Below are 23502 nucleotides of genomic sequence, written 5' to 3' on the forward strand. Positions count from 1 at the left end.
AGATTGCGCTTGCAGCTAAAACATCTTTTCCTCTTCTGGGAAGACTTTCTTCAAGATTGTGGAGGCTGTCTGTCAGCATTTTGAGCAAGGGCTCGTCTCACCATCTCACTCACTGGCGCTTTCGAAGAATAAACCTTCAGTCAGAAGAGCAATTCGGGTTCAGGGCCGAGAGTCCGGTTTGCCGTCGCCAAAATGCGTTTGGTATTGATTTTGTCAATGATTATTTTGAACTGGTTATAATGTGCGGGATTAACTGAATCAATGTGACATTTTAATCATTGCGAGCGCTACAGGAAGCTCGACAGTGTCGATTCAGCAACCGCGGGGCTCCGGTGTCTCTGCTCAAGGACACTGAGCAGGGCCGGAAGATCTTGTCACCGTGGGGGTTTGAACCAAGGTCGCCGGCAACTTGAAGCGGCATCGCCATGCAACCATGACGTCGGAGGTAAACGCTCTTAATATTTATTTTGTGTCCATACTTGACCGAAGCAAATGGCAACATGAGGCTTGCGCAGACTTGGCACATACCGCGGCTGTTTTTCCAAAATGGATCAAATGGTCATTTTTACGTACCGTATTTTCCGCACTATAAGAGGCTTCAGAGTATAAGGTGCACTTGAACGGATGGCCTATCGTAAAACTGCTTTCATATATATATAGGGAGTACCGCATTATGAGGCGCATTGAATAGAAGCCACAATAGTGGCTGCGATTGCGTTATGCATCCACTAGATGGAGCTACACTAAAGGGAATACAGTCCAATACAGTCCTGATTAATATCGCGCTTTCACAACCGCTGCAGCTGTGACAAAGCGCTTTACGCATTTAAAATGCTATTGATCCACCTATAAGGCGCACCGGATTATAAGGCGCACTGTCGGCTTTTGAGACCATTGATTGCTTTTAGGTGCACCTTGTAGTGCGGAAAATACGGTAATTCGCTTTGTCGTAGTCATTCGAGCTGAACTGAAGGCAATCGGACGTTATTGTGGTGAATCTCCTTTCCAAAACGCACCCCAATAGAAAGGGAATCTTTGGAGTCAAAGTCATCTGTTGCAGGAATGTGTCTGGCGAGTGATCGGCTTGCAAACAAATTCCGCCGCAAAGTCGATAGCCGAAAAAAACCCCGGAAGAAGCCTTTTGGTGAAAAAGGTCAAATGTCTTTTCGCCGCGGAGAACAGTCAACTTGTCTTCAATTCAACTGTCACGGATACGTTTGATTATTTTACACTTGGTTTCGTTTATGAAAAGCGAGATTTGCGTGGTTCAAGTGAGGCAATTTACATCTTCAGATCAGTTATCGGGGCCTTATCGAAACCAAGATAAAAAGAAGAAACATTTGCCAATGCGACTGTCACGTATACACAAAGATCTGTATTACACAAAAGCTACACGGAAACGGACAGTCAAAAAACAAAATCTTCGGAATCTGAAACTTGGAGCTACAGTGGGAAATCCGGCCTTCGAGTGTACATTATGCATCGTAAAGACAACGGATTAGTTTGCCAATAGTCTCAACGTCAAACTCCCTTTTCACATTTCTTGACAGACTTAATGGCCAAGGCGAAGATCGACCACAATCTCTTCCGTCGATGTTCAAAAGGGCGAACGTTTGAGAGAAAAAAAAAATTGTGAGCTGACTTTTTTTTAATACAAAGCACTTATTGACTTGCTGCGTGTGACGAATGTTTTTCCGGACCTTGACCTTGTAGAAACATTGGCTGCAAATACCAACGCTATGAATCATCTCATGTATTGACTGGATCCCTTTTCCACCGAGCGGCACCGTTTGGTTATCACACACAAACACGCACACAAAAGTCTTGATTGCCTCAAAGTCGGGATATCCAGACAGATGATCAAGTTGTGTGAGGTGAATGAGTGGAGTGATTTTCCTTTCCTAATTTGTTCAGAAAACACTCGGGGCCCAACAAATGTGAACGTCAAACCCGGTCCACAGTTAGGATGGCAAATCTGCCGAGTGTGGTCGATATTGAATTTGGTTGAGCCACCGACTGACGCCCACTGAATAGCCGCGGTAATGAACTCACGCCTCGGTCAGAAAAATAAATCCAAGTCAAATGCGCAAACCTTGGTGCCGATACGGGTGAATTTTATTGTTCTGTCATTCAGTCCGTCGCCGATGATTTTGGAGAAGGAGCAAAAGGTTAAGCTTTGCCCTTCAACATCTCAGGTGCTTCTTGCTGGACATGTCATTCCAAATGCGGTGCATCTCCTCGGGCGAGATCTGGTGGACCGTGATGACCCGCCTGTACCTGCACAGGCTGTAGGCCATCTTCCAGTGATTAAAGCCCGTGTTCTGAAAAGGGTGGATGCCCAGCTTCCGCAAACATAACCCCACGTACACGTCCTCCAGGTGCAGCAGTCTGGTGTGTTGCGACGTCTTGAAGATGAGCTCGGCGACGTCGGACGAGAATACGTAGCCGGTGCCCGAGCAGAAAGGTGGGTACTTGCTCTCTGGGTACAAGTCTCTGGACATGTACCACTTACTGCGCATGTCCCTTATCGGGCCCCCATGGATCACGTAGCCCGTGAAGTATCTTTTTCGCGGCTTGGTGGCGGGTTTGAGGAGCTTGTAAAGCAGGTTGTCCATGTTGACGAAGACGTCGCTGTCGGTCTTCATGACGTACTGCGCTTTGGGGCAGAAGGTGGCCACCCAGCGCATCCCCATCATCGTCTTGAGGGTGAGGTTGTGGTACGAGTCGATGAAGTCCTCCACCACGATGTCGTGGAAGATCTGGCTCTCCTGCTCCACCATCTGGTTGAGGACGTCGTCCGTATTCCTGCCCAGGAGGAAGACGGTGAGGACGCGCAGGTCGCTGAAGGCGCTCTCGTCGCCCCAGGTCTCGCGGATGGCCTGGCGGGCGTCGAACTCCTTGTGCGTGGTGCTGATGAGGATGACCAGGAAGGGGGCGCCGTCTTGGCACTTGTTGGGCTCGTTGATGACAAACTCGTAGGCGTGCGGGTTGAGCGGGCGGGTGCGGATGTTGGTGAAGGTGACGTTTTTGGCAGCTTTCGCCGTCTTGCGTATGGGCAGCGACATGTGGCCCACGTAGGCCGACGTCGGCCGGGATAAACTCAAGTACCACAGAGCGCTCGCCCAGCACACCACTGTCAGGATGTAAAGGCAGGACACCTTTGAAGGCATTATGCCGCATTTAAGTGTATTCCGAGGAGCTGGATTTTATAAGGCCATCTGTCGTATCCCACCCAGGAAGGCACCATCGAGCTGCTCCGGTGCGCACTTTGACATTAATTGTCACAAATTGATTCTTTCACAAAGGCCGTCTGCTTTTCAATGCAAAGCGGCTGAAAAAAAATGGAAGACCAATTATACCTGAAAGAGAAAGGGAAAACAAACATGGCGTTAATATTTGATATGTTGTATACGTAATGTAGGTCACACGCTGGGGGCCAAAAAAACATGCATGCTAGCTTAATGGAGCACTCGCAATCGTCCCAAGGCGGGATTGTGAGTGTGGATGTGTGCTCGTGAGGATAAGGCGCTTCGGATCATGGATGGAAGGTCATCCACCCAACAGACGTATAAATGCAACCTCTATTTTTCATGAGCTACATTCCAAGACGACTAATCGCTGACCATTGTCTGTTGCCAACCCAGGAGCTGCTTCGGTCGGCGCTGTGTTCACGCCCACAACGGCGCAAACTGCAGTTTTTAGGCACGTGCAGATTTATGCTGCTCACTGTGCCCGGATTTACCCCGGTCACAAATATACTGTACGTCGACCAAACAAAAGTAAACTTGAAGAAAATGTAATGTGCTTCATGAAATGTTTTGTAAAAGATACGTTCATTAAATTTCAACATTTTGCAAACGTTCTTGTGCTTCTTTATACCAAAACAAAGGAAAGACATATTGTTTTGGTTGTTTATGGCAAAGTATGGTATCATTTTAATGGTCCGGCCCACTTGACATCTTCGGTTAAAAACGCCTTACTATACATGGTTTTTTTTTTGGTTGAAAAACGCCTCACTATACATGATCGTTTTTTTCGGTTAAAAACGCCTTACTGTTCATGGTCGTTTTTTTCGGCTCAAAACACCTTACTATACGTGGTCGTTTTTTTTCGGCTAAAAACGGCTTACTCTACATGTCGTTTTTTTTCGGCCAAAAATGCCTTACTATACAGGGCCATTTTTTTCCTGCTAAAAGCACCTTACTATACGTGGTCCTTTTTTTCGGCTAAAAACGCCTTACTGTGCATGGTCATTTATTTCAGCTAAAAACTGTTGTTTTTTTCGGATCAAAACGCCTTACTATACATGGTCGTTTTTTTTGTTTTTTTTCAAACGCCTTACTGTTCATGGTCGTTTTTTTCGGCTAAAAACGGCTTACTCTACATGTCGTTTTTTTTCGTCGAAAAACGCATTACTATACAGGGCCATTTTTTTCCTGCTAAAAGCACCTTACTATACGTGGTCCTTTTTTTTCGGCTCAAAACGCCTTACTATACAAGCTGTTTTTTTTTTTTTTTTTGTTAAAACGCCTTTCTATACATGGTCGTTTTTTTCGTCTAAAAACCCCTTACGATACATGTTCGTTTTTTTGGGCTAAAAACGCCTTACTATCCATGGTCATTTTTTTTTCTGCTAAAAATGGCTCATCGTTCACTTCAAAGAGTTCTTTGTACCGGCTCGTTCGCGACCGACACACCCTTGTGAAAATGTAGGTGATTGAACAGTCAGAGGTGCTGCCAAAAAGAACCCTTTCTGCACTGAAATACAATGAAATTAATTTTGATTCCGTTTGCTGCAATACAAACCGGATACTTCATACTTGACCATAAAGTTAATTTAAAACTTAGTACCTCAATTCAAAAGCAAAATCTGACGTTGAAAAAAAACTTTTATTTGTAAGACTGAATATGAAAATAAACAGAATTTAATTTTATCTTTAATAATTGATATCACAATCAAAAGATGGCTACATCTGGCTCCTGATCGGGATGGTGACAGGAAGGAGACCATGAGAAGAAAACAGGACACGGAGAGCGCAACAATTTGAGAAAAATACAGTTCAAGAGTAAGCTGCATCCCAATTTGGACTTTGTGAAAAATGGCAGGCATTGAATGAGTTAAGTCGTGGTTTAACCTTTTTTTTTGCAACCCAGATTAATTTCTTGCTTGTGTTTGTTCAAAAATAAATAAATAAAAAAATTCAAGATTGTTTCGGCCCTATTTGTTGACTGGGCTGTGCAGCTTTTCTGCACAAACCTGCAACTGGAAACAGAATGATCAGAATGGCATTAGATGAAGGCGAGTGATCGCTAATTAGAATCGAGGCGTCTCGTCGTGAACTCCACATTTAAAATAAAAAAATGTAGAAACCTAATGAGAAGACGTTTGCAGAAGCGTTTCCAGCGTCATATCCAGCAGTCAGGTAATCATTAGAGAGACAGATGGTGCCGCGGATGATTGGACTCTCCACTGACCTATTTGAACGTGTTTTTTTTTCCCTCTCCCTCTCTTTACTGCTACGCTATGTCAGAGTCGTCAGAAATGCAAAATACGTTTCGGTATTCTGCAGGAATCTTACCGGGCTAATGGCAGTGAGCTTCTTAAGCGGCTCCATCGGCTTGTGAATTACTCGCCAGGCAAGGTTTCTTAAGACGCAAAGCCGCATAACCAACTTTGGGCCGTCGCGTATGTGGCAAAACGCAATTCCGCACGCGGCGAGACGGATGTCAGGCGAAATGAAAACGTCAAAGAAAGTAAAGCGCAACTGAGCTTGGAAAGATAATTTTAAAAAAAAGGTAGAGAATAACGTGAGATCAGGAAAAGGGGAAGGCGGCGGAGTCGGCATGTGACAAAATGATGCCTGGTGTTTGGGGAGCAATTTTGTCTCGTGGGGTCTTGCAAAGAAAGGTGCTTCGTCTTTGGAGCGGAGACCATCTTCCGTTATGATTGTTCTCCATCACAGATTGTATCAAGCATCAAAAAAAAAAAACATAAAAATGACAGGAGCAAAAAGGATGAAACCAGCGGCCTCAATGAATCTTTTGAAGCATCTGGATGCCATATTTCCTCCATCTAGAAAAAAAAAACTGGCAAGGAGGCCAGGAACAAACCTCAGTTTCATTTGGCCACATTTCTGGTTTAGGGATGAAACAGGATGCAGCAGAAATGACGGCTGGCGATTGATGGGGTCACTTCTAACGTGGCTGCCCAACCAACGCCTGCCGTCATTTTTTCAATAAGTAGCAGCTTCCTTGAAAATAAACGACATTGAGACCTTGTGTACTGAAGATACTTCTCCAATCTTGAACGACGTCATGTTGAGATACGGTGGACTTCACAATTACTGTAAGCGATTAATCGGTACAACCGATTAATCGGGCAGCCGATGTAATCGCTTTTTCGAAATTGGCTAATTTTATTGGGATGATTTATATATTTATTTGATACACGACAACATTCGGCAAATATTATACTCAAACACCCCCCCCCCATTACAAAAAAAAATCATGTGATAGGATATAAAAAGTAATTAAAATAAGTTATTTATAGATTTTTACATATAATATTATGTATATGTATATATATATAAAAGTGGTTAAGATTGCACGACTGTCTGTATCTTATGCGTTGTGTTGCAACTCAAGTTAACTCAAGTTAAGTGCAAGTATGTGCCCAATCTTAGTCCATTAACGAAGGATTTGCACTTTGTTATTTCCCACCCCCGTCAGCGATTTGGCTCAAACAAAGCGCAGCGAGGTGTCTGCAGTGTTGAGAAGAGATGGCCGGTAACCATTAGCAACTGTGAGATGAATCGGGATGGAATCACGGGTCATCTACTCTAGCAGGTGCTGGCCCCAAAAAAACTGGATTCTTCTCATCTTCAACTCATCCCTTCTTTTGGACGAAAAGATTCTTCCGAGTCATTATGCTTACTTTATAAAATGAGCCGAGCCCACATGTCGCCGGCCCAGATGGCCGCCGAAAGCTGTTGCGACCCTCGTAGACTTTGCACAGGCGGCATGTGTTTTCCCTCTCGTTTCCCGAATGGAGGCCTTGACACCTCGGAGGGGAGGGGGGGTGTCTCTTGGAGGGCCGCGGTTACGTTTCTGTTGCCTTGACGGCAAAAAGCGACGCGATCTGCAAACACATTTTCACATGAGCCATTGACAACACTTCTTTGTTGGGGTGTGTTCTTGTGGTTTCTCTTCATTGCACAGCACCCCGCTCACCCCCAAAGCTTTTGCCATGAATTATGCATTCGCATTCAATATGTTGCCATCCACAGAAAGCAACGAAACAAGACACTTCCTTTTTGCCGGTCCCACGAGTCAACTCTCCTTCCTTTAGCTCAAAGCCTCAATTCATTATCGCTCTGAAATTTAGGACGGAGTGAAACTTGCTTCCTAAAACGCTACGGGTTGTAACGCGTTTTGCTTAGGCCGACCGATTCGAGGACAGACTGCCGTCACTCTTTCTTGAACAGATGAAGTTCCTTTGCGAGCGGAGTTGAAGTTAACGTGGGCCAGCACGACTGACTCTGAAGGCTGGCAGCAGATGAGAGTGACATGGCAGCGAATCCAAATACTGGAAGCAGCGCCGGCAAGATTTCTACTTTGCTAAGTACAGTACCTTGTACAGTCAAATCTCGTTACAACGTAGCTCGAGGGACATCGCCAATCTGTAAATGACAACGACAGTTCGTTGTAACCATTTCCACTAAAATGTCCGCCAACTACCAAGTTTCAATCAGCGTCGGAACATTTATAGACGTGAAAACATGAATGTGTAATACAGTCTAAACGAGTCCATTAAAAATATGTCTATATGTAGATTTTTTTTTTTCTAAGACATGAAACAAAACAACTGTGGCGATCTGACTTCATCTCTGAAAATATTCAGTCAGCAGATGTTACCCACCAGATGAGGTGGCTCGGGCATCTAATTAGGATGCCTCCTGGACGCCTCCCTGCTGAGGTGTTCCGGGCATGTCCCACTGGCAGGAGACCCCGAGGACGACCCAGGAAACGCTGGAGAGACTCTGTCACCCAGCTGGCCTGGGAACACCTCGGGTTCCGCCAGGAAGAGCTCGAAGAAGTGGCTGGGGAGAGGGAAGTCTGGGCTTCCCTCCTAAAGCTGCTGCCCCCGCAACCCGACCCCGGATAAGCGGTGGAAAATGGATGGATGGATGGATGAACGGCAGCGATCGGGAGTTAGTTTCGAGGCGTTAGCTTTTCGGCTAACGTTGAGTGCGTCCGCTAGCTTCCGCTAACTTCCGCTGCCCGAGTGAGCGGTGACGCATTACGACGTCACCGGCAGTAGAATTAAGAACTACGATTCGACATTGACGAATTGATTTGAAATGAACCTTCAACAAAGTGCATTTTTTGAAAGTTACGATTTTGTGTTATAGAATTTACTACTTGACCGCAGCTTGTTTTGGGAATAAAGAGCAACACGATATCAGTAATGGGAGGTTAACTTCGAGTGTGCATCCAGCCACTCCTCAGGGATTCGTTATTCTTCTCAGTACGACGCGAGTGTCCAAGGTGCCAAAATCTCAGGCAACCTTTCATCCCATTAAAAACAATTTATTCGGGGACGGGCACGTAATCCATCCAATAATTGATCATTATTTTTCCCCATTGTCAATCAAGGGAATCCAGAGAACGCCCATCCCTAAAACTAAAAAACATTAAGGCGGAACGGACGTTGTTGTTTTTTTCTTTTTGTCTCTCTCCCTTCATGTACCTTGTCTGCTTTTCCACAAAGCGTGAAGCCAGCAGAGCAGTTGGAGTCTCTGGGGCAGGAAGCAAGAAGCAAGGGGAGTTAATGGGCGAGCGAGCGGCTGCGGGGCTCCTCTTCCAGGAGCGGAATACAATCTAGGAAGCTAACAAGGCACAAGTGAGCGTCCACCCAAAAAGTTGCCAGTGTTGCGCAAGGTCAAACAAGAGCAATCGGCGCATGAAATAAATCCAGTGAAAATGAGACAAACTGAGCAGTATTTTTCATTTGGCCCAGTTTAAGTGCAAAACAAAAACACAATTTCTAGGCAGGATAATAAACATGCAAGGGTTGGCATTTCAAAGGAGGGTTAGTGTTTTAAATTTGGTGTTTAAAGTTAGGGTTTCAACGGAGGATCAAAAAATATTAGGGTTTCAAACTAAGGTTAGGGTTTCAGAGTCAGTGAGTTCGGATGGTTGTTCGTCTCTGTGTGCCCCGCGATTGGCTGGCAACCAGTTCAGGGTGTTCCCCCGCCTACTGCCCGAGGACTAGATTCTTTTACCCTAATCCCTCAATTTGACCTCTGCCTGTCTTTTATCAACAGACTTATTATGATTTGCGACACAGTGCCAGTGTTGTCTCCCATAATCAATCCAGACAAGAACAAGAGAAAATGTCAATCTAGTTTGCTGCGTGTGTGTATTTGGAGTGTGTAAATACAGTACATGGCTTTGGCTCAGTGGACGTCAATAGAGTTAATCTGGTTCACATATTGTCCATTATCTTTTATTCTCTGTTTCAAAACACCGCTTCGCCTCTTTGAATCAATAACACTTTGTTTTCCCCAGAAAAATCAAGGTGAAAAGATCCTGTTGAGTATGTTGCGGTTTCTTGAAAGGGAATTGCCAACGCATCTCATATTCATCTTTTTAATCTTTTTATAAAAGGAAATGGTAACCCGAATAGATTGTCAGTGTTACTGACAATCTTCGACTTTTATGTCAAACATTTCAAATGACAACTTTTTTTTGGGGTGGTAACCAACGTGACATTGAAATAAATTAAATGTCCGAGACATGGCGAGCATGTTTGTATGCTTTTGGTAACTCTAATAACTCGCCGTTTTGTCTGCTTCACTGGACAATCTGTCTGAGACGACCAAAAAGGTGTTCACGAGGATGCGGGGGAACGTGTAAGGAGCAGCAATTTACGTTTAAATGAGACATGGCGTAGTTGTTAAGATACTCTTTGCTCCTAATAAGCCTCCCTGAAATCTCACTTCATTGTCCCTAACATTATCCCATTATGAAGATATTCATTGGCACTGACAGCCAATGTGAAGCAAAATAGAGCCACGGGGTAATTACAGTCTACATTTTAAGATGGTTACACACCGTAATTATGGCTCGCGCTGGCATCTGCTCAATCAAAAAGTGGAGGGTGTGCAGCAGGGTGCACGAATGTCCGATGGAATATTATTAACAAGGGAGACGGTGAAAATATTGCAGTTCAACATGTCTCTAAGTAGCGGTTGTTTGTTTATAGCTACCGTAATGTCTTTGCTAATTCCCGTGAGCTCATCGAGGGTGGTTCACATTAAGTGTTAGCATCATGCTAGCAGGCTTTGATTTAATGGTTTGGTTGAACATTTGGGCGTTTAAATATACAAAGTTTAACGCTCGAGTTCTGTTTGTACGTGTTGCTGCTTCATATGTGTTGACGTAGCAGCTGTTTGAATATTTATAGCTACCGTGATATCCATGCTACTTTCTGTTAGCTCATCAGGTGTGGTTCACATTATGTATTAAGAGTTATGCTAGCAGGCTTTGATGGCAAAGGTTTGGTTGAACATTTGGGCGTTGAAATACTATGCTACTGAAACAGCTTACGCAGAACCATAAACTGAAGTCCACTGATGTTCTGCTGCCATCACGAGTGTCTTGTTCCACTTCTGACACGATTAATTAATTGTTAATGAATTGATGCAATATGATGTGTCTTCGCTATGTGTCATGTCAAATTAATTCGTAATTGATCAAAGATGAAATTTTTTCCTGTTTATCAATCAAGGAGATTTCTTCAAATTGCTATCCGAAATGCGCTTGTCATAATCGGGCTCACTTGTCGACCCCACATTAGTTCTTTATACCGTGATCTCACAGTGTTTAATAGAGAGCTGAGGTTTCAGTGTAGCCTGGAGTGCTTCAGTTTCACTTTCCTGCAAGCGAAGAATTCAATTATTTTCATGCTCTTTAATGTCATATTGATGCTGACTGAACTGATGTCTGTTATGCACGACAGTGGAAGGATCTCGAACGTTATGTGCAACATCACGAGTCATATCTTTCCCCAAAACGACAATCAATTAACGATACTTCTCAGGCTTGATGATGCCGACAATTTGACATTTCTGCTGACTACAATGCAATAAAAAGTATGTACAGTATCTCCGAATGCTGTAACGCAGTGCCGGGGTGCGTGACTTATCGCACATGAAATCAATATCAAGAAGTCGATTTCACTTGCACTTTCATCCAGTTTTGTTGTGATTCTCCATCTAACGCATCACGCGAGAGCAAAGGATTCACAAAGCCGGGAAAAGAAAGATAATGCTGCCCAGTGTAAAAATATAAAATACCGCCATCCATGAATTTGCCATCTGCTATGATTACACACTTAATATTGTGCGCAAACACTTATTGCGCTTCTCGCCACTGTCTGCGGTAAGCACTTTATTAACCCCCGAGTACCGCAGTGAGTTGTCCTCTCAAGCAGTGGCGGTCTCTCCAAGGTATGTCTTTAAGTAAATCTCCTCAGGTTTTTAATTAAATTGCTCGTGTTGAAAGTGCCCAGCTTCACCCCCCTCCTCTGGACAATTTTACAGGGCATAATTTGCAGTCGGCTTTAGCGTTGTCATACGCAACAAGCAACAGTGTGGCAAAAAAAAAAAAAAAAAAAAAAAGGGGGCTTTGAACCGTTTATTGCTACTCTCAGACGAAGTTTACTGTTAAAGTAAACTGTATGAACTTTAATGCCTCTGCTAGTTCAATGCTAACATACATTGAAAAACACCATCGCCTCATGGACTATCAGCATCTAGCGCAAGCTCAAAGACAACAATCCTCGTATATATTGTTTATCCTCTGTGAAGAGCAACTACGATCCACTGGTGTCGAACCGCGATGTGTGGTGGTTGACTGTATATCTGTCTTATGCTGCCCCCAGGTGGTCAGGGCGAACAGAACAAGGTGCACGAAAGTAGAAAGTGTGACGATAACTGTTAAGCAAAATACATATTGTGTCATATTATCATCTTATTTTCTCATTAAAAAAAGATTACAGTAATTATGTGAGGCCGGAACAGATGAATAGCATTTCTGTTCATTTTACTGGGAATGATGATTTGAGATCTGTGTGTTGCAGAGTTACAGACAAGAGTCACGGAGCAAATTAAATTCAAACTTCACGGCAACCACGTATGTCTTTTTTCACTTGTTGAAGTGCTACTAATGTCTAGTTCTAGTCGTAAGGTTAATTTTCAGTCATTTCATTGACCAAAATGCTGACCCAAGTTTTGGATTTGCTCCGTCGGCGCTACACGGCTGCCGCCCACCACTCCTCTCAGAGAATGTAGAGAACACATTTCTTTGTGTCCTCAGCGACCTTTCCTTCTCACTCATCCTGAAAGTTGAATCATTTGGTTTCATCGTGTTTTTGAACCGGGTTAAATACTTTAAATGGCGTTTACCTTACGTGATCATTTCCTCTGCGACGCATGTTTTAATATGCAGAATATGTTTTGATAAATATCCGTTTAATCTTTGGGTCTGGAAGTTGTTTGGATCTGGTGGGAATGTATTTCCCCAAGACCGCCTGCAGACCAAAGCAATCATGCCCCGCAAGAACTGCAAAACGAGATTAGCTTGGAAAAAAAATAAATACATTGTTTAAGAAAAGAGAGGGGTAAAAAGCCTTCGGCTATGTGTGAAGAAAAAGAGGAAATGTGACCAACAGACTTTCATCAAGAGGAGAGAAAAATCTTGCTGCGTTCACTATTTAGTTTTGCTCTCTTTTATGACTTGAATGCCCTTTCGTGGCAAAGTAATAGCAGCACTTGCAAGAAGTAAAAAAAAACTTTCCTTGAAGTGTAGTACATAAAGTCAATATCGCCTGCACTTAAGTCTCGCTTAGGCCCTGATTTTCGAGCATGCGAATGAGAATGATTGTGTTTTTCAAAGCAGGGAAACAGAAAACAAGCCGCCACCCACCATGTAACAATACTAGGCCAATGCATCAGCTAAAACTGCTGGCTTAATATTGTGAACGCGACGACGAAAAGCAAAAAAAAGAGTCACTGATTTCCCGCAACTCCCGAAAGAGAACGAAAGAGCAAATGAAAAAAAAAAAAACACCTTTAGGAATTGATTCAGTGGGGAGATTTTTATCGACACCTTCGGCGAAAAAGGCTTCTTTTCAACTCAAGCTCACACCAAACGCTCTTTCAAGCAGAAAGGTGCTTGAAGATACATGGGAAACACTTGTGCACAAACGGTAGAAAATAAATCACGTTGCGGCACCGCTGCTATCCCTCTCAGCCAATTCTCATATGTTTCCTTCAGACTTGACGTCAATAATCGCCAAGGGATTTTTGAGCGCTATCAATCCCCGGCAGGCTGTGTGAGGCACTGATGGGTGTCACCTTCACACAAGGCGTCCCGAGGCTTCCAAAGCTAAGTGTGGGTGGCATGGTATTTAAAGCACTGAGATCATGGAAATGTCATCATATTTTCATCAAAAGGATAACATAATGAGATAGCGACGGCCAGCGAGATGCGGGATACAGTAGAAATGTGGCCCACTGTAGAGAGTTGAACTCCACCAATCAATTGCGATAACGCTTGTGGATCATTATATTTCCCTGAGTGTGAAAATGTCTCCAAGCGTATCGACACCATTTTCTCCAAGCTATTAGGAAAAAAAAAATGGTGCGTACACGTCAAGCTGTTTACTACTGGTGGAATGCTAGCTAAGACAAAGCAGCTTTAATTATACGGCATATTTTATAGACAAGCTAACTAGATAAAACACTTTTTTTTTTTTAAAACTGGAGAATTTAAGACATTTCAAAGCAACGTGGAGGAATAAAAAGTACTAAAAGAACATACGGGTACATCGAGAGATTTTAGAAAAAAATGATTCCAGAAATACTCTAAGAGACGTTAATCATAGCTTAGCTAGGGTTAGCTAACTTGCTGGCTAAATATTTTGCTACCACATCTCTTCTAACAAATACTGTGGTGGCAAAAAAGCAACACTTCTGACAAGCATCGTTATCGCCAAAAGTGGACGAAGAGTCGCTAATCTTGTCCACACAGGAGAAGACAGAAAAGCCACGCTAACAGGCGCGAGGCTCATGGGAAATGTAGCCAAACACCAAAAAAACCCCCCCAACAAGTCTGAACTGGGTCACAGAGAGAATAAGCAACTATGAACCGCGAATTAGCAGATAGATGTGCAGGAAGCAAATAATACAAGAGGAAGCACACACGACGAAGCATAACGGAGAACCCGAAATTCTTCCGAACATTACCAAATACGTCAGCCAGGGGGGGGAGCCTCTCAGATTAAAAGTATATTATTAGTATTAAGCGCATAGTAAGTGTTTATATCAGCAATGCACTAAAGAGAGCTGTATTTGAATTTTGAGTTTTGAAAACTGCATGATAAATATACTGACAATGACAGTACACTTGTTATTTTTCAAAATCAATTTTGCTTTGGTCACGGACAATTTAACCCATTCAGAAATACCCCCACTTTACACTTACATGGACAGTATATCACAAATGATCCCCTAACCACGAAGGGATTCAATTTGTATCGTGATTTGAATTTTCACCCATCCTGAGCGGCGATCTTGATGTTAACATTGTCACACCATACACAGCCACAGAAAATTATTTGACTCACTACATTCTCGCCCCCTCCCTCCTACTTTGGATTTTGTCCACTTGGCACAAAGTGCCCTGGACGACACAGGCAAAAAAAAGAAAAAGAAAAAAAATGGGTATGGAAAAGCACTTGCTCCATTTACAAAGCTAATGCAGGTTTTTAAAACAGAAGTCGTAGCGGGAAGGCGAGAGAGAACACTTAACACATAGCCTGCCGCTCTAAACTACGACTAAAGTGATGACTGGGAAAGAGGCACTCTTGATGAATCAGTGTAGGTCTGCACATTGTTCCTTTCGTGAGCATAACGTCCGCCCACAATTTATCTGGTCGCGTTTCACAGCTTGGAGTGACCCAACACTCTAGGATACTCTCTGTCTCCATGAAAACGCATTTGTCGACTCACATTAGGGCCGATCAGAAACTTGAAAAAGCAATATCAGCCAGCGTTTGTCAATACCGTCATGTTTGAAAGCATGTCTGAAGACAGAGGTTTGCCACAGTTTTTCAAACGTTCAGTTTCGGAACAAAAACCTACGTTTGTGTATGGACTAAAGTTGTAATAGGCTGAAAGAAAAGTTTGTCTGAATAAATCCTTTCCTGCCAATTACCATTTGTTTCAGAGACAGAAAAAAAACCAAATATAAAAAGGGAAGAAAATTGGAAAAGACAGTCAACAAAAGCTTGAGAGCTCCAAGCATAAATATAAATTGAGCCAACTGGGTTTTGTGGGTCAGAGTGAGCATACCAACGAGCGTTCATGAAAGGTGCAACTGTTATAGAGGCGCTAACTTTGCTAGCCTGGGCAACCTCACTAGCCAAAAGAGATTTAATTTCCTATAGATGACGCAAGATGGTGGTAAAATGTAATTTTTCTATTGGACGACGCTATGATTTGACTAACTGAAACTGCTCCACTCACTTCAAAATAGTTCATTGGAACCAAAATGCCACAAGATGTCCCCCCAAAGCAAAACGTTCACGTTTTGCAATACTGCCGGGATGTGAAGGGATTGTCTTTGAGACTGTAAGGGTGTCTTGAGTAGGATTTGTGATCGGATGAACGAGTGTTTGGGAGGTAGGCTGACACTTGAGCGAAACACCGTTTGGCCGTTTTTGTTCATTTTCATCATCTAAGGAGATAATACAGTGTATTTTCAGTTCCAAGTCAGCTAGCATTAGCGGGTGCCTTTTCAGATCGATGCGCGGCACACAGCTCAACAGTATCTCTTGGCAATAAACGAGTGTGCTGTACCCTCTTGCTGCTTCACGTCACCATTTATCATTACAAACACGAATGTCTGCGATTGTTTATGAGTTGCCCCTAAAAAAAAAAAAATAATAATAATAATAAATGGGACGACTGCCCTTTGCCTGATTCTAATCATCAAACCAACTAAAGATCTTAAACAGTTTCCCGGACAGCGCTGAAAACACGTCAATCATCAACCGCTCACGTTATACCTCAAGCAGCCACCCGTGCACATCGTTGCAGCATCGCCCGTTCGGCTCCCAAGGTTACATATTTGACAAGAGCGGGAGCGTTTTGATTGCCTTCACCCTGGAGCTCGCCGGAACTGTCGCGTCTCACTCCTGCCTAACCAAATTAGTATCATTATGCCACCTGCGTTATATGACGGGAATCGGCAATTGCGGCACTTGAGCCGTGACGACGACAGAACATTTTTCACGGGAAAACGGTCATTACGTTTGCGATTGACAGTGTGCGTTACTTTTGTGACAGCGACGTGAGACGGGAGCGACTTGTTAGATCCCTTGTATGCCCGCGTCGATTATCAACGGGAATAAAGAGCAGGGCATATGATAATACCGCAGTAAGAGGAAAATCAGGAATTTCATCTACTGCTTATAAAGATCTTGCTTCAACCATACACACTAAAGAGATGCTGCATCGTTTTCCTAAACCACTCACTGCGTAGCTGCGGGCGTTGAGCAGACTGCTTTTCTTTTACCCAAGATTGGGTTAAGTAATTTGACCCAGCAAATTGGTTTGAAGATTGGATTTAGGCGGTCTGAGGAGCTGAAGTTGGTGGCCATTTTTTTGTTCTGGAGGCGTCGTGAATGTAACCCTCTGAGAAAACGGCGGCGGCGGCTGGATGGCTTAGCGGTTAATGCTGCTGACTTTTGGGTCAACGTTCAAATCTTTGTCAGAGTGGACAGCCCACTAATGAAAATATATGGGCATGTTGTGTCAGGAAGGAAGGGCATCTATGTAAAAACTGTCTCACATATCACGTTAGTGACTTGTTGTGGCGGCCCTGACGTGGAATCAAATTTATCGGCATTGCATGTACGTGATACGGAGCAATGAAATTCACTTAACGGTTACAAGCCATGCAAGAGACGTAGAAAACAACGACCAACAGAGGGAGACACAACGGAGAAACCTGACAAGTAGCCAAACGGTGCCTCGATTTTCCTGAGATGAAGAGGAAAACATCCAGGAAGAGCAAAGCTTTGCTCCCACAAGAGGGCACAGTGTGGGATTGGAAAATAAACACACCTCTGCAACATGAATGCTCCATCAACAGGAGATATAAACACACCGTTCTTCTTCTCGTGAGAAAATATTGCTCATAGAACTCTTCTTTTTAACCATGGCGATATTGATAATCCCTTTTTTGGTAGGTTCAGGTCATCGTTTTTACGCCAATCTCGGCTCAACATGCAGGGTCAAATCCTCACCCCAATGCGATGAGTGTCGCAAAGTTTTTGCATCATTTCTAGCCAGGCAATACCCATTTAAAAGAACACATTCACTGTAATTCCAATTTTACCCAAGGTATGACTCATTCTCGACTTACCCCATACAGCACTTAGTATAGAGAAGAAAAAAAAATCTTTCATGTTTTTCCAGTGGAATGGGTCACAATATGGCATACTCAGCCTGGCCATATGCGCCTACTCTCACGTGTTGTGGCAACAGGGAGGGTTGAAATAAGGGGACGGGACTCCAAGGGGATGAATTCCTGCCGGCAAAGGCGCAGCTCATTTTCGACAATGATCACATAACGCGTCCTATGAAAATGGAGAAGTCTAACTCAAGGCCATCGGTTCCAAACAGCCTGTGTTGAATCAGCAGAACAACAACGAGGGCGTCGTTATTAGCTTAGCGACGGAGGATGGAAAAAAGGCTTTCGTCTTTGTGTACAAAGCTACTTCATATGCTGCGCGAAAGGCTACGAGCTATGAGAGACAACAACAGCAAAATGAAAGCAAGGCAGCTTGAGGCCTTCAAGCATGAACTTGTTTTATTCATCGCAGACTGATAAAAGATTTACCATCTCGCCAAAAATTTTTGCGTCAGCCCCTCAACCCCCTTTGGGGAACCTCGGTTCTTCAAATGTCCAAGTTGGCTTTTGAGGCGCTCGCAATATTAGAAGCGCGAGGCGAAGAGACCAGATCGGTCCAGCGTGTGAAGCTCATCGGCGAGACGGCGCGTCAGTCACAAAGTGTTCGAGAAACGCATCGCAGCTCAACTGCGGAGACCGTAGAGACAAAGTCTTACCGACTCTTCCAGAAGAATAGTTTTGGGCCGAAAATAGCATCAGGAGTAAATCCTTATCATTGCTGGAGTGATTGATTGCTTATTTGATTACGCTCTGAGTTATTATTATCGTTTCCTTTCTGGGGCATAATCAACAACAACAACAAAAAAAAAAAGAAAAAGGCTAATTAATTTCTCAGGATGATAAATGATTTACTCGGTCTGTTTGATGAGATCTGTTGTGCTTCAGATGAGCCCGATAATAAGTAGGATGAGAAGATCTGCAGGCACGCGCTTGCACGCGTTTGATTTGAACGTCCTCGCGCCGAGCCTCGCGTTGATATTATGCTCAATATTTGACAATATGGTTTTCCACGTTGCGCTCATTGTACAAATATTAATGTAGCATCATCATCATCATCACCGTCGATCGGCAGAAAGCACAACGATGCAAAAAGTGCTTTGATTTGAAGTGAACCCTTTCATGCACCAATAACGATAACCTGTAACCCGATAACACGATAAGCTGCCCCCTTTCGTAACCGCTGTGCTCGAAAGGGTTCATCAAGGGGCCCACTCAGAGCGTGGGAGCCAGTTGCCCATCCCCTGATTTAGATTCTTCGATAAACCGATACCGTGCAGGTATTCATGGAGGAGGTCGGCGTACGCCGCCACGAAAGCCCACACACGCGCAAGAACGGGCAACGTTAGCAACGGAGACGGTCCCGAGCCGCTCTTCAAACCCAGACACCGTGACTGAAGCGGCGGCAAACGCGTTAACCTTACGTGCCTTCACGCCGCCCTCTACTCCATTCCAATTTGCTAATTTAATTAAGCCTATTTAGAAAGAGTGCACGCGGCCCGAAAAAGAAAAAAAAAACGTACATAAAAGAAGCTACGAGGCAAATGCGACGCAAAGCAAATTGCCTTTTAATTTGCAGCATTCAAGTGAGCTCCTGTACTGTAGCCTTCATTTTAGCTTTGGCTTCTAGCTGAAGCAGAAAAAGCTGCCAGAGTGCCATCATGAATCGAACGAGTCATTGTAGCAGCTGTGCACGAGGCTCAGAGCGCAGATCATAAACATAAATGCTAAATGGATTTTTTTTTGGGGGGGGGGGTTGTCGGAGTTGTAGGGGGGAGGGCACAGCAACAGCTGACATCATGCGCCAATGCATTTCCAAACATGGGATGAATACGTTTACTTTTTTTTTTTTTGCAATTCAACTTCGATCTGGCCCAGCATGACTCGAATTATTTCCATAATTTGCAGACAGAATCTGTTCGAGATGGAGGCATAATTTTAGCGACCGATGACTCAGTCAATTTTCAATTTTCAGTTTTTGAGTCTTTTCGTCCAAAAAAGTGTGTCATCCAGCATCCGCGCGAGGAAAATCAAGCAAATTAAAGAGAGAAAAAAACAATCTGTTGGTGATGGATCTCAGCTTGAATCATTTTGAGGGAAATGTCACAAATAGAACAATCCGATTAGAATACGAGAACTGCAGAAAAAGATTGCTGCTCCAAAAACATTGTCATACTCAAAAGATAAGCACAGTCTGGAAGGTAAAATTAAATGTAACAGCGTGGGGGGCCAGTTAATCAATAGATGCCAATATTATGATTTTTTTTCAATGCAGTTTTTAATTTCATTTTGACATTTGTTTTTTTTTTAAGTTCAGTTAGTTGCAATCTATTTTTAGAGCATGTTTGTTACTTTTTAAACTTTTGATACTTTTTTTTTTGCAATTCTTAATACATGGAGTATGTTTTTGAGTGCAAGATAAACAAAAGTCGCTCAGCGTTGTGTTTTTAAGTCGACGACAATTCCCAAACTGTCTGACCTTCTTTTTTCTGTACTCAGTAATACCAAAATAAAGACATCTCATCCTGATGTATGAAATTAATGGGCAAAGATGAAAACCAAAGACATTTTTCTCAGTGACCATAGTTAGTTTTATAAAATTGAGTTTCTGTTAATTATTGTTTTTTTTTTTCAAGCACTTGCATTTGTATGTTATTTCGTTCAGAAAAAAAAATCTTTCAATTGTAGTTATTTCACTTTAGTTTTTGTTCACTGTCATTATTTTGATAGATGCAACAACAATAGAGCAATAGAACACAACAGCCCCTTTCATGCTGCCTGTAAACGGTGACATTTTCCTATCTTTTCCACCCCATGCTGCTGTTGCGTTTTAACGGCACCGCTTTGGAATAGTAGCATGGGGGAGCGGGGGGGGGGGGGGTGAGGTCGACTACCGTACATGCTGCTCATATCAGACGCTCAACCAGGTGAGCGACACTGACTAAGCACAGACGCATGACACTTGAACCGAGGATTACGGCGTTTAACTCGCTTAACTAATTACACCTTGCGGAAATGTGATTAGAGCAGCCAGAGTAAGAAGGACACAGACAGAGACAGACCAGGTTGCGATCGCACGCGCGTAAGCTCAAGGGCTAATAAAATAAAGAGGAGACTCTTCAAGATATACAGCAAGTCTGGCTTCGGACCTTCATCCCTGTTCAGCCAGATGGACCTGAAATCGAGAAATGGCCATGTGGCCGAACGGGGAAAGTAGATTAGCCTGTGATCCAGGTACTGATGCGAAATGTCCAAGCGACATTGAGGAGGAAATAGCATGTCACTCTCAGCATCCGCTGCTTTCACTGGGGTGGATGCTGAGTAAGTACGGATGGACATAAGAATTTGCAGTATCAATTGATTACAACATCCAAAATATTTGTCATGTATATTTTGGAATGGAACTTTATAAAACATATAGTCATGACATAATTCAATAGAATTCAAAAGAAGAAGAGTGTACTATGTTTTCTGCCGTGTCAGCCTTTGCTACCTGGAAGCAGTATAAGACAGGCAGAAGGGTATACTGTTCATTGAAACATCTCAACTCCTCTCAGCTCATCAGTACGGCACTAATATTAGTTGATTTCAGGTGTGGTAATAGGATTTCTTTGCTCCTGAGGATTTTTTTTGGGGGGGGGGGGGGGCTCTACCCACCAAAAAAAAAAACATGACAACTGACCACAGGGCAATGTCGAAATATTTAACTAAATGTGCAAGAAAATGAAAATTCCGATTTAAGACTTAAACTTGAATGAATAACACATATTTAAGGGTTACAGCACCGCAACACAAATACTATTTAGCACTAGCATTAACTTTAGCCAATCTGATTTGATTGTTTGAGGTCAGGCAAGTAAAGCAATTGACCATCAGTGACATTGGAATCGATAGATAAATATTTATTTAATCTATTAAAAATTGTAAGAGGGCTGAACAGATGATAGCGAGTATCCTGGGTAAGTTGTCAATGAATTCAAGCCTATTCCAGTTGTTTGTGGGCTAAAGGTGGACTACACACTGGATTGGCCAGTCAATCGCAGCCGAATTGTAGAGTGTGCATTGATTCCAACTATTTTGGATACTGTATCATGTTTGAATATTTTAAGTTGAGGGTTTAAAGGGGACCTAAAGCGGTTTGTTCACTTCAATATTGCAGGATATTAATGCAGAACACCGCTGTGTGAAACAATGAGCTCCACTCACAGTGAGGGGGGCGGGGGTAGGCGGGTGGGGGGGGGGGGATTTATTATTAATAGTATTATTGGACTCATTATAATCCCTGAAGGGGAAATTCAACCATCCATCCATTGTGGGTACCGCATATCCTCATTATGCTCTTGAGTGATCTGGAGCCTTTCCCTGCTGACTTTATGTATACAGTATCATGCATGTTTTTGGAATACTCCGATAAAACCCACAAAAGCACCGTGACAGCGTGGAACTCTGGTTTCGCACCCTCAACCTCAAGACAGAAATGTGAAAATAGCCACCTAATCACATGACATCATTTCAAATGAATGAATCGCAATGTCTGTTAAAGTTTTGCTACTGATCGGCTCAACTTTCAGCTTCCCTCATTATTCTGCTCCGAACGTGCTCGTTTCACGAAGTGCACTGAGATACTGACAGCCTTTCCCACGCAGCATCGGTGGGACGGAGCCAAGTGTGCATCAATGACAATAGGGCAATTAAAATGGAAAAAGATCGCAACGCGCGTGGGAAACTCCCGTGGAAATAAATGTCCACAGACAGCAAGGACAATTCACACCCGCGATTGTAAGAAAAAACAATCTAGCATCATGACACATTGCGATGATGAAGCGAGCATGTTTCGCGATGCCTACCTCAGCCCGTCGCGGCTCCATCCTTTACACGGCGCGTCTCATCCTGGACACACACTACAGCATTCTGCAGCGCGCTTGTCACGCTGACAAAAACACAATTGTGAGCAGCACTCCTGTTGACGTAGGCGACGTCGACCAATCGACGTGGAGAGCCGCAGAGCGCTCGGCCAATCGTCTCGCGGCGTCAGCGGTAAGAACCGCCCTCGACGGTTCAGACAGCAAGGTAGATTGACGACGTGCTTGTCCATCTTTTAAATAATGCAGAGCATCAACACATTTATGAAAGCAACATACAATATAAGGGGTTAAGGCTTCTTTCTTTCTGTAGAAGTTATTTAAGTGAAAATATACAGTATTTTAAAAATAAAATACTACTCATATAAATATAAAATTAAAATATTTTCAAATGTGTTTGGCTGAAAGAGGAAACCTTGAAAAATTGTACATCACATCATCACGTCAACTTCTAGTTCACTTGCATTCCTGAAGAGAGAAAAATGTTGACACAATGTTGGAAGTGGGCTCGTAGTTATCGGGTCTGCCTCTCAGTTCTGAGATTCTGGTTTTGACTCTGTCAATGTTTACATGTTCAAATTGATCATTTCTACAACATTCCTAGACAATCACAATGTCCCATCACTTTTGAGCTATATTTAGGTTGGCAATCTACTCATGTAGGCTACCAGGGGCCCTCTGTGTTTTCTCATTTTGAACAAGAAATGATAAGTTGGGAACCGAATAAGTATTCAGGGTTGGCTACTAATTCTCGATGATGTGACCGCTCTCAAAAGCATCTGAATGATACTTTCGAACTCCTCAGACAGCGCTTCAGAGTGGAGATGGACAATGGCCTCAAGTATCCTGTGAATGCAAACAAAGAATTTTTCGTCAAAGAAGTGGAATGTTATGCAATGGCTGCAAAAAGGTCAAATCTTTCGTCAGGCAGCCCCAGCAACGTCCGCAAAGCTATTTTTCAGTAGGTTGTGATTCCCAACAGGTTGTCGTTTTACAAGAGATGTAGCTGGACTGTTGAGCGCCGAATGAGCTGCATAGACCAGCATTGCAAAGATATAAAACAGAGACTCGCATTTGAAGCCATACATGGAAACACAGA

The 23502-nt window shown here is 43.3% G+C and overlaps 1 protein-coding gene and 1 long non-coding RNA gene across 7 annotated transcripts; one reads left to right on the plus strand and one right to left on the minus strand.

The window, feature by feature from the left end:
* The first annotated feature begins 299 nt into the window (after positions 1 to 299).
* On the plus strand, positions 300 to 3858 carry LOC147198442 (uncharacterized). 4 transcript variants are annotated; one of them, XR_015102322.1, is made up of 6 exons: positions 306 to 445; positions 1551 to 1632; positions 1714 to 2039; positions 2196 to 2288; positions 2379 to 2823; positions 3645 to 3858. It is a non-coding gene; the product is annotated as an uncharacterized LOC147198442 (long non-coding RNA). The 4 variants fall into 4 exon arrangements; XR_015102323.1 differs by lacking the exon at positions 1714 to 2039; XR_015102324.1 differs by lacking the exons at positions 1714 to 2039; positions 2196 to 2288.
* On the minus strand, positions 2033 to 23234 carry b3galt1b (UDP-Gal:betaGlcNAc beta 1,3-galactosyltransferase, polypeptide 1b). Of its 3 annotated transcripts, XM_086124256.1 has the most exons (4): positions 7919 to 9201; positions 7631 to 7679; positions 6935 to 7138; positions 2033 to 3359 (listed from the first exon to the last, which is right to left on the minus strand). In XM_086124256.1, exon 4 carries the CDS (start codon positions 3168 to 3170, stop codon positions 2184 to 2186), a length of 987 nt encoding a protein of 328 aa, XP_085980382.1. In that variant the 5' UTR covers positions 3171 to 3359; positions 6935 to 7138; positions 7631 to 7679; positions 7919 to 9201; the 3' UTR covers positions 2033 to 2183. The 3 variants fall into 3 exon arrangements, with proteins under 3 accessions (XP_085980382.1, XP_085980383.1, XP_085980384.1); XM_086124257.1 differs by lacking the exons at positions 7631 to 7679; positions 7919 to 9201 and adding an exon at positions 22389 to 23234; XM_086124258.1 differs by lacking the exons at positions 6935 to 7138; positions 7631 to 7679; positions 7919 to 9201 and adding an exon at positions 22389 to 23234.
* Between the last annotated feature and the right edge of the window lie 268 nt (positions 23235 to 23502).

This window comes from Hippocampus guttulatus, chromosome 11 (assembly GCF_054856545.1).
Source record: "Hippocampus guttulatus isolate MCC_2025c chromosome 11, RoL_Hgut_1.0, whole genome shotgun sequence".
Lineage (NCBI taxonomy): Eukaryota > Metazoa > Chordata > Actinopteri > Syngnathiformes > Syngnathidae > Hippocampus > Hippocampus guttulatus.

Coding starts and splice junctions, on each gene's coding strand:
- b3galt1b (XM_086124258.1), bottom strand. CDS start 3,170: ATGCCTTCAAAGGTGTCCTGCCTTTACATCCTGACAGTGGTGTGCTGG.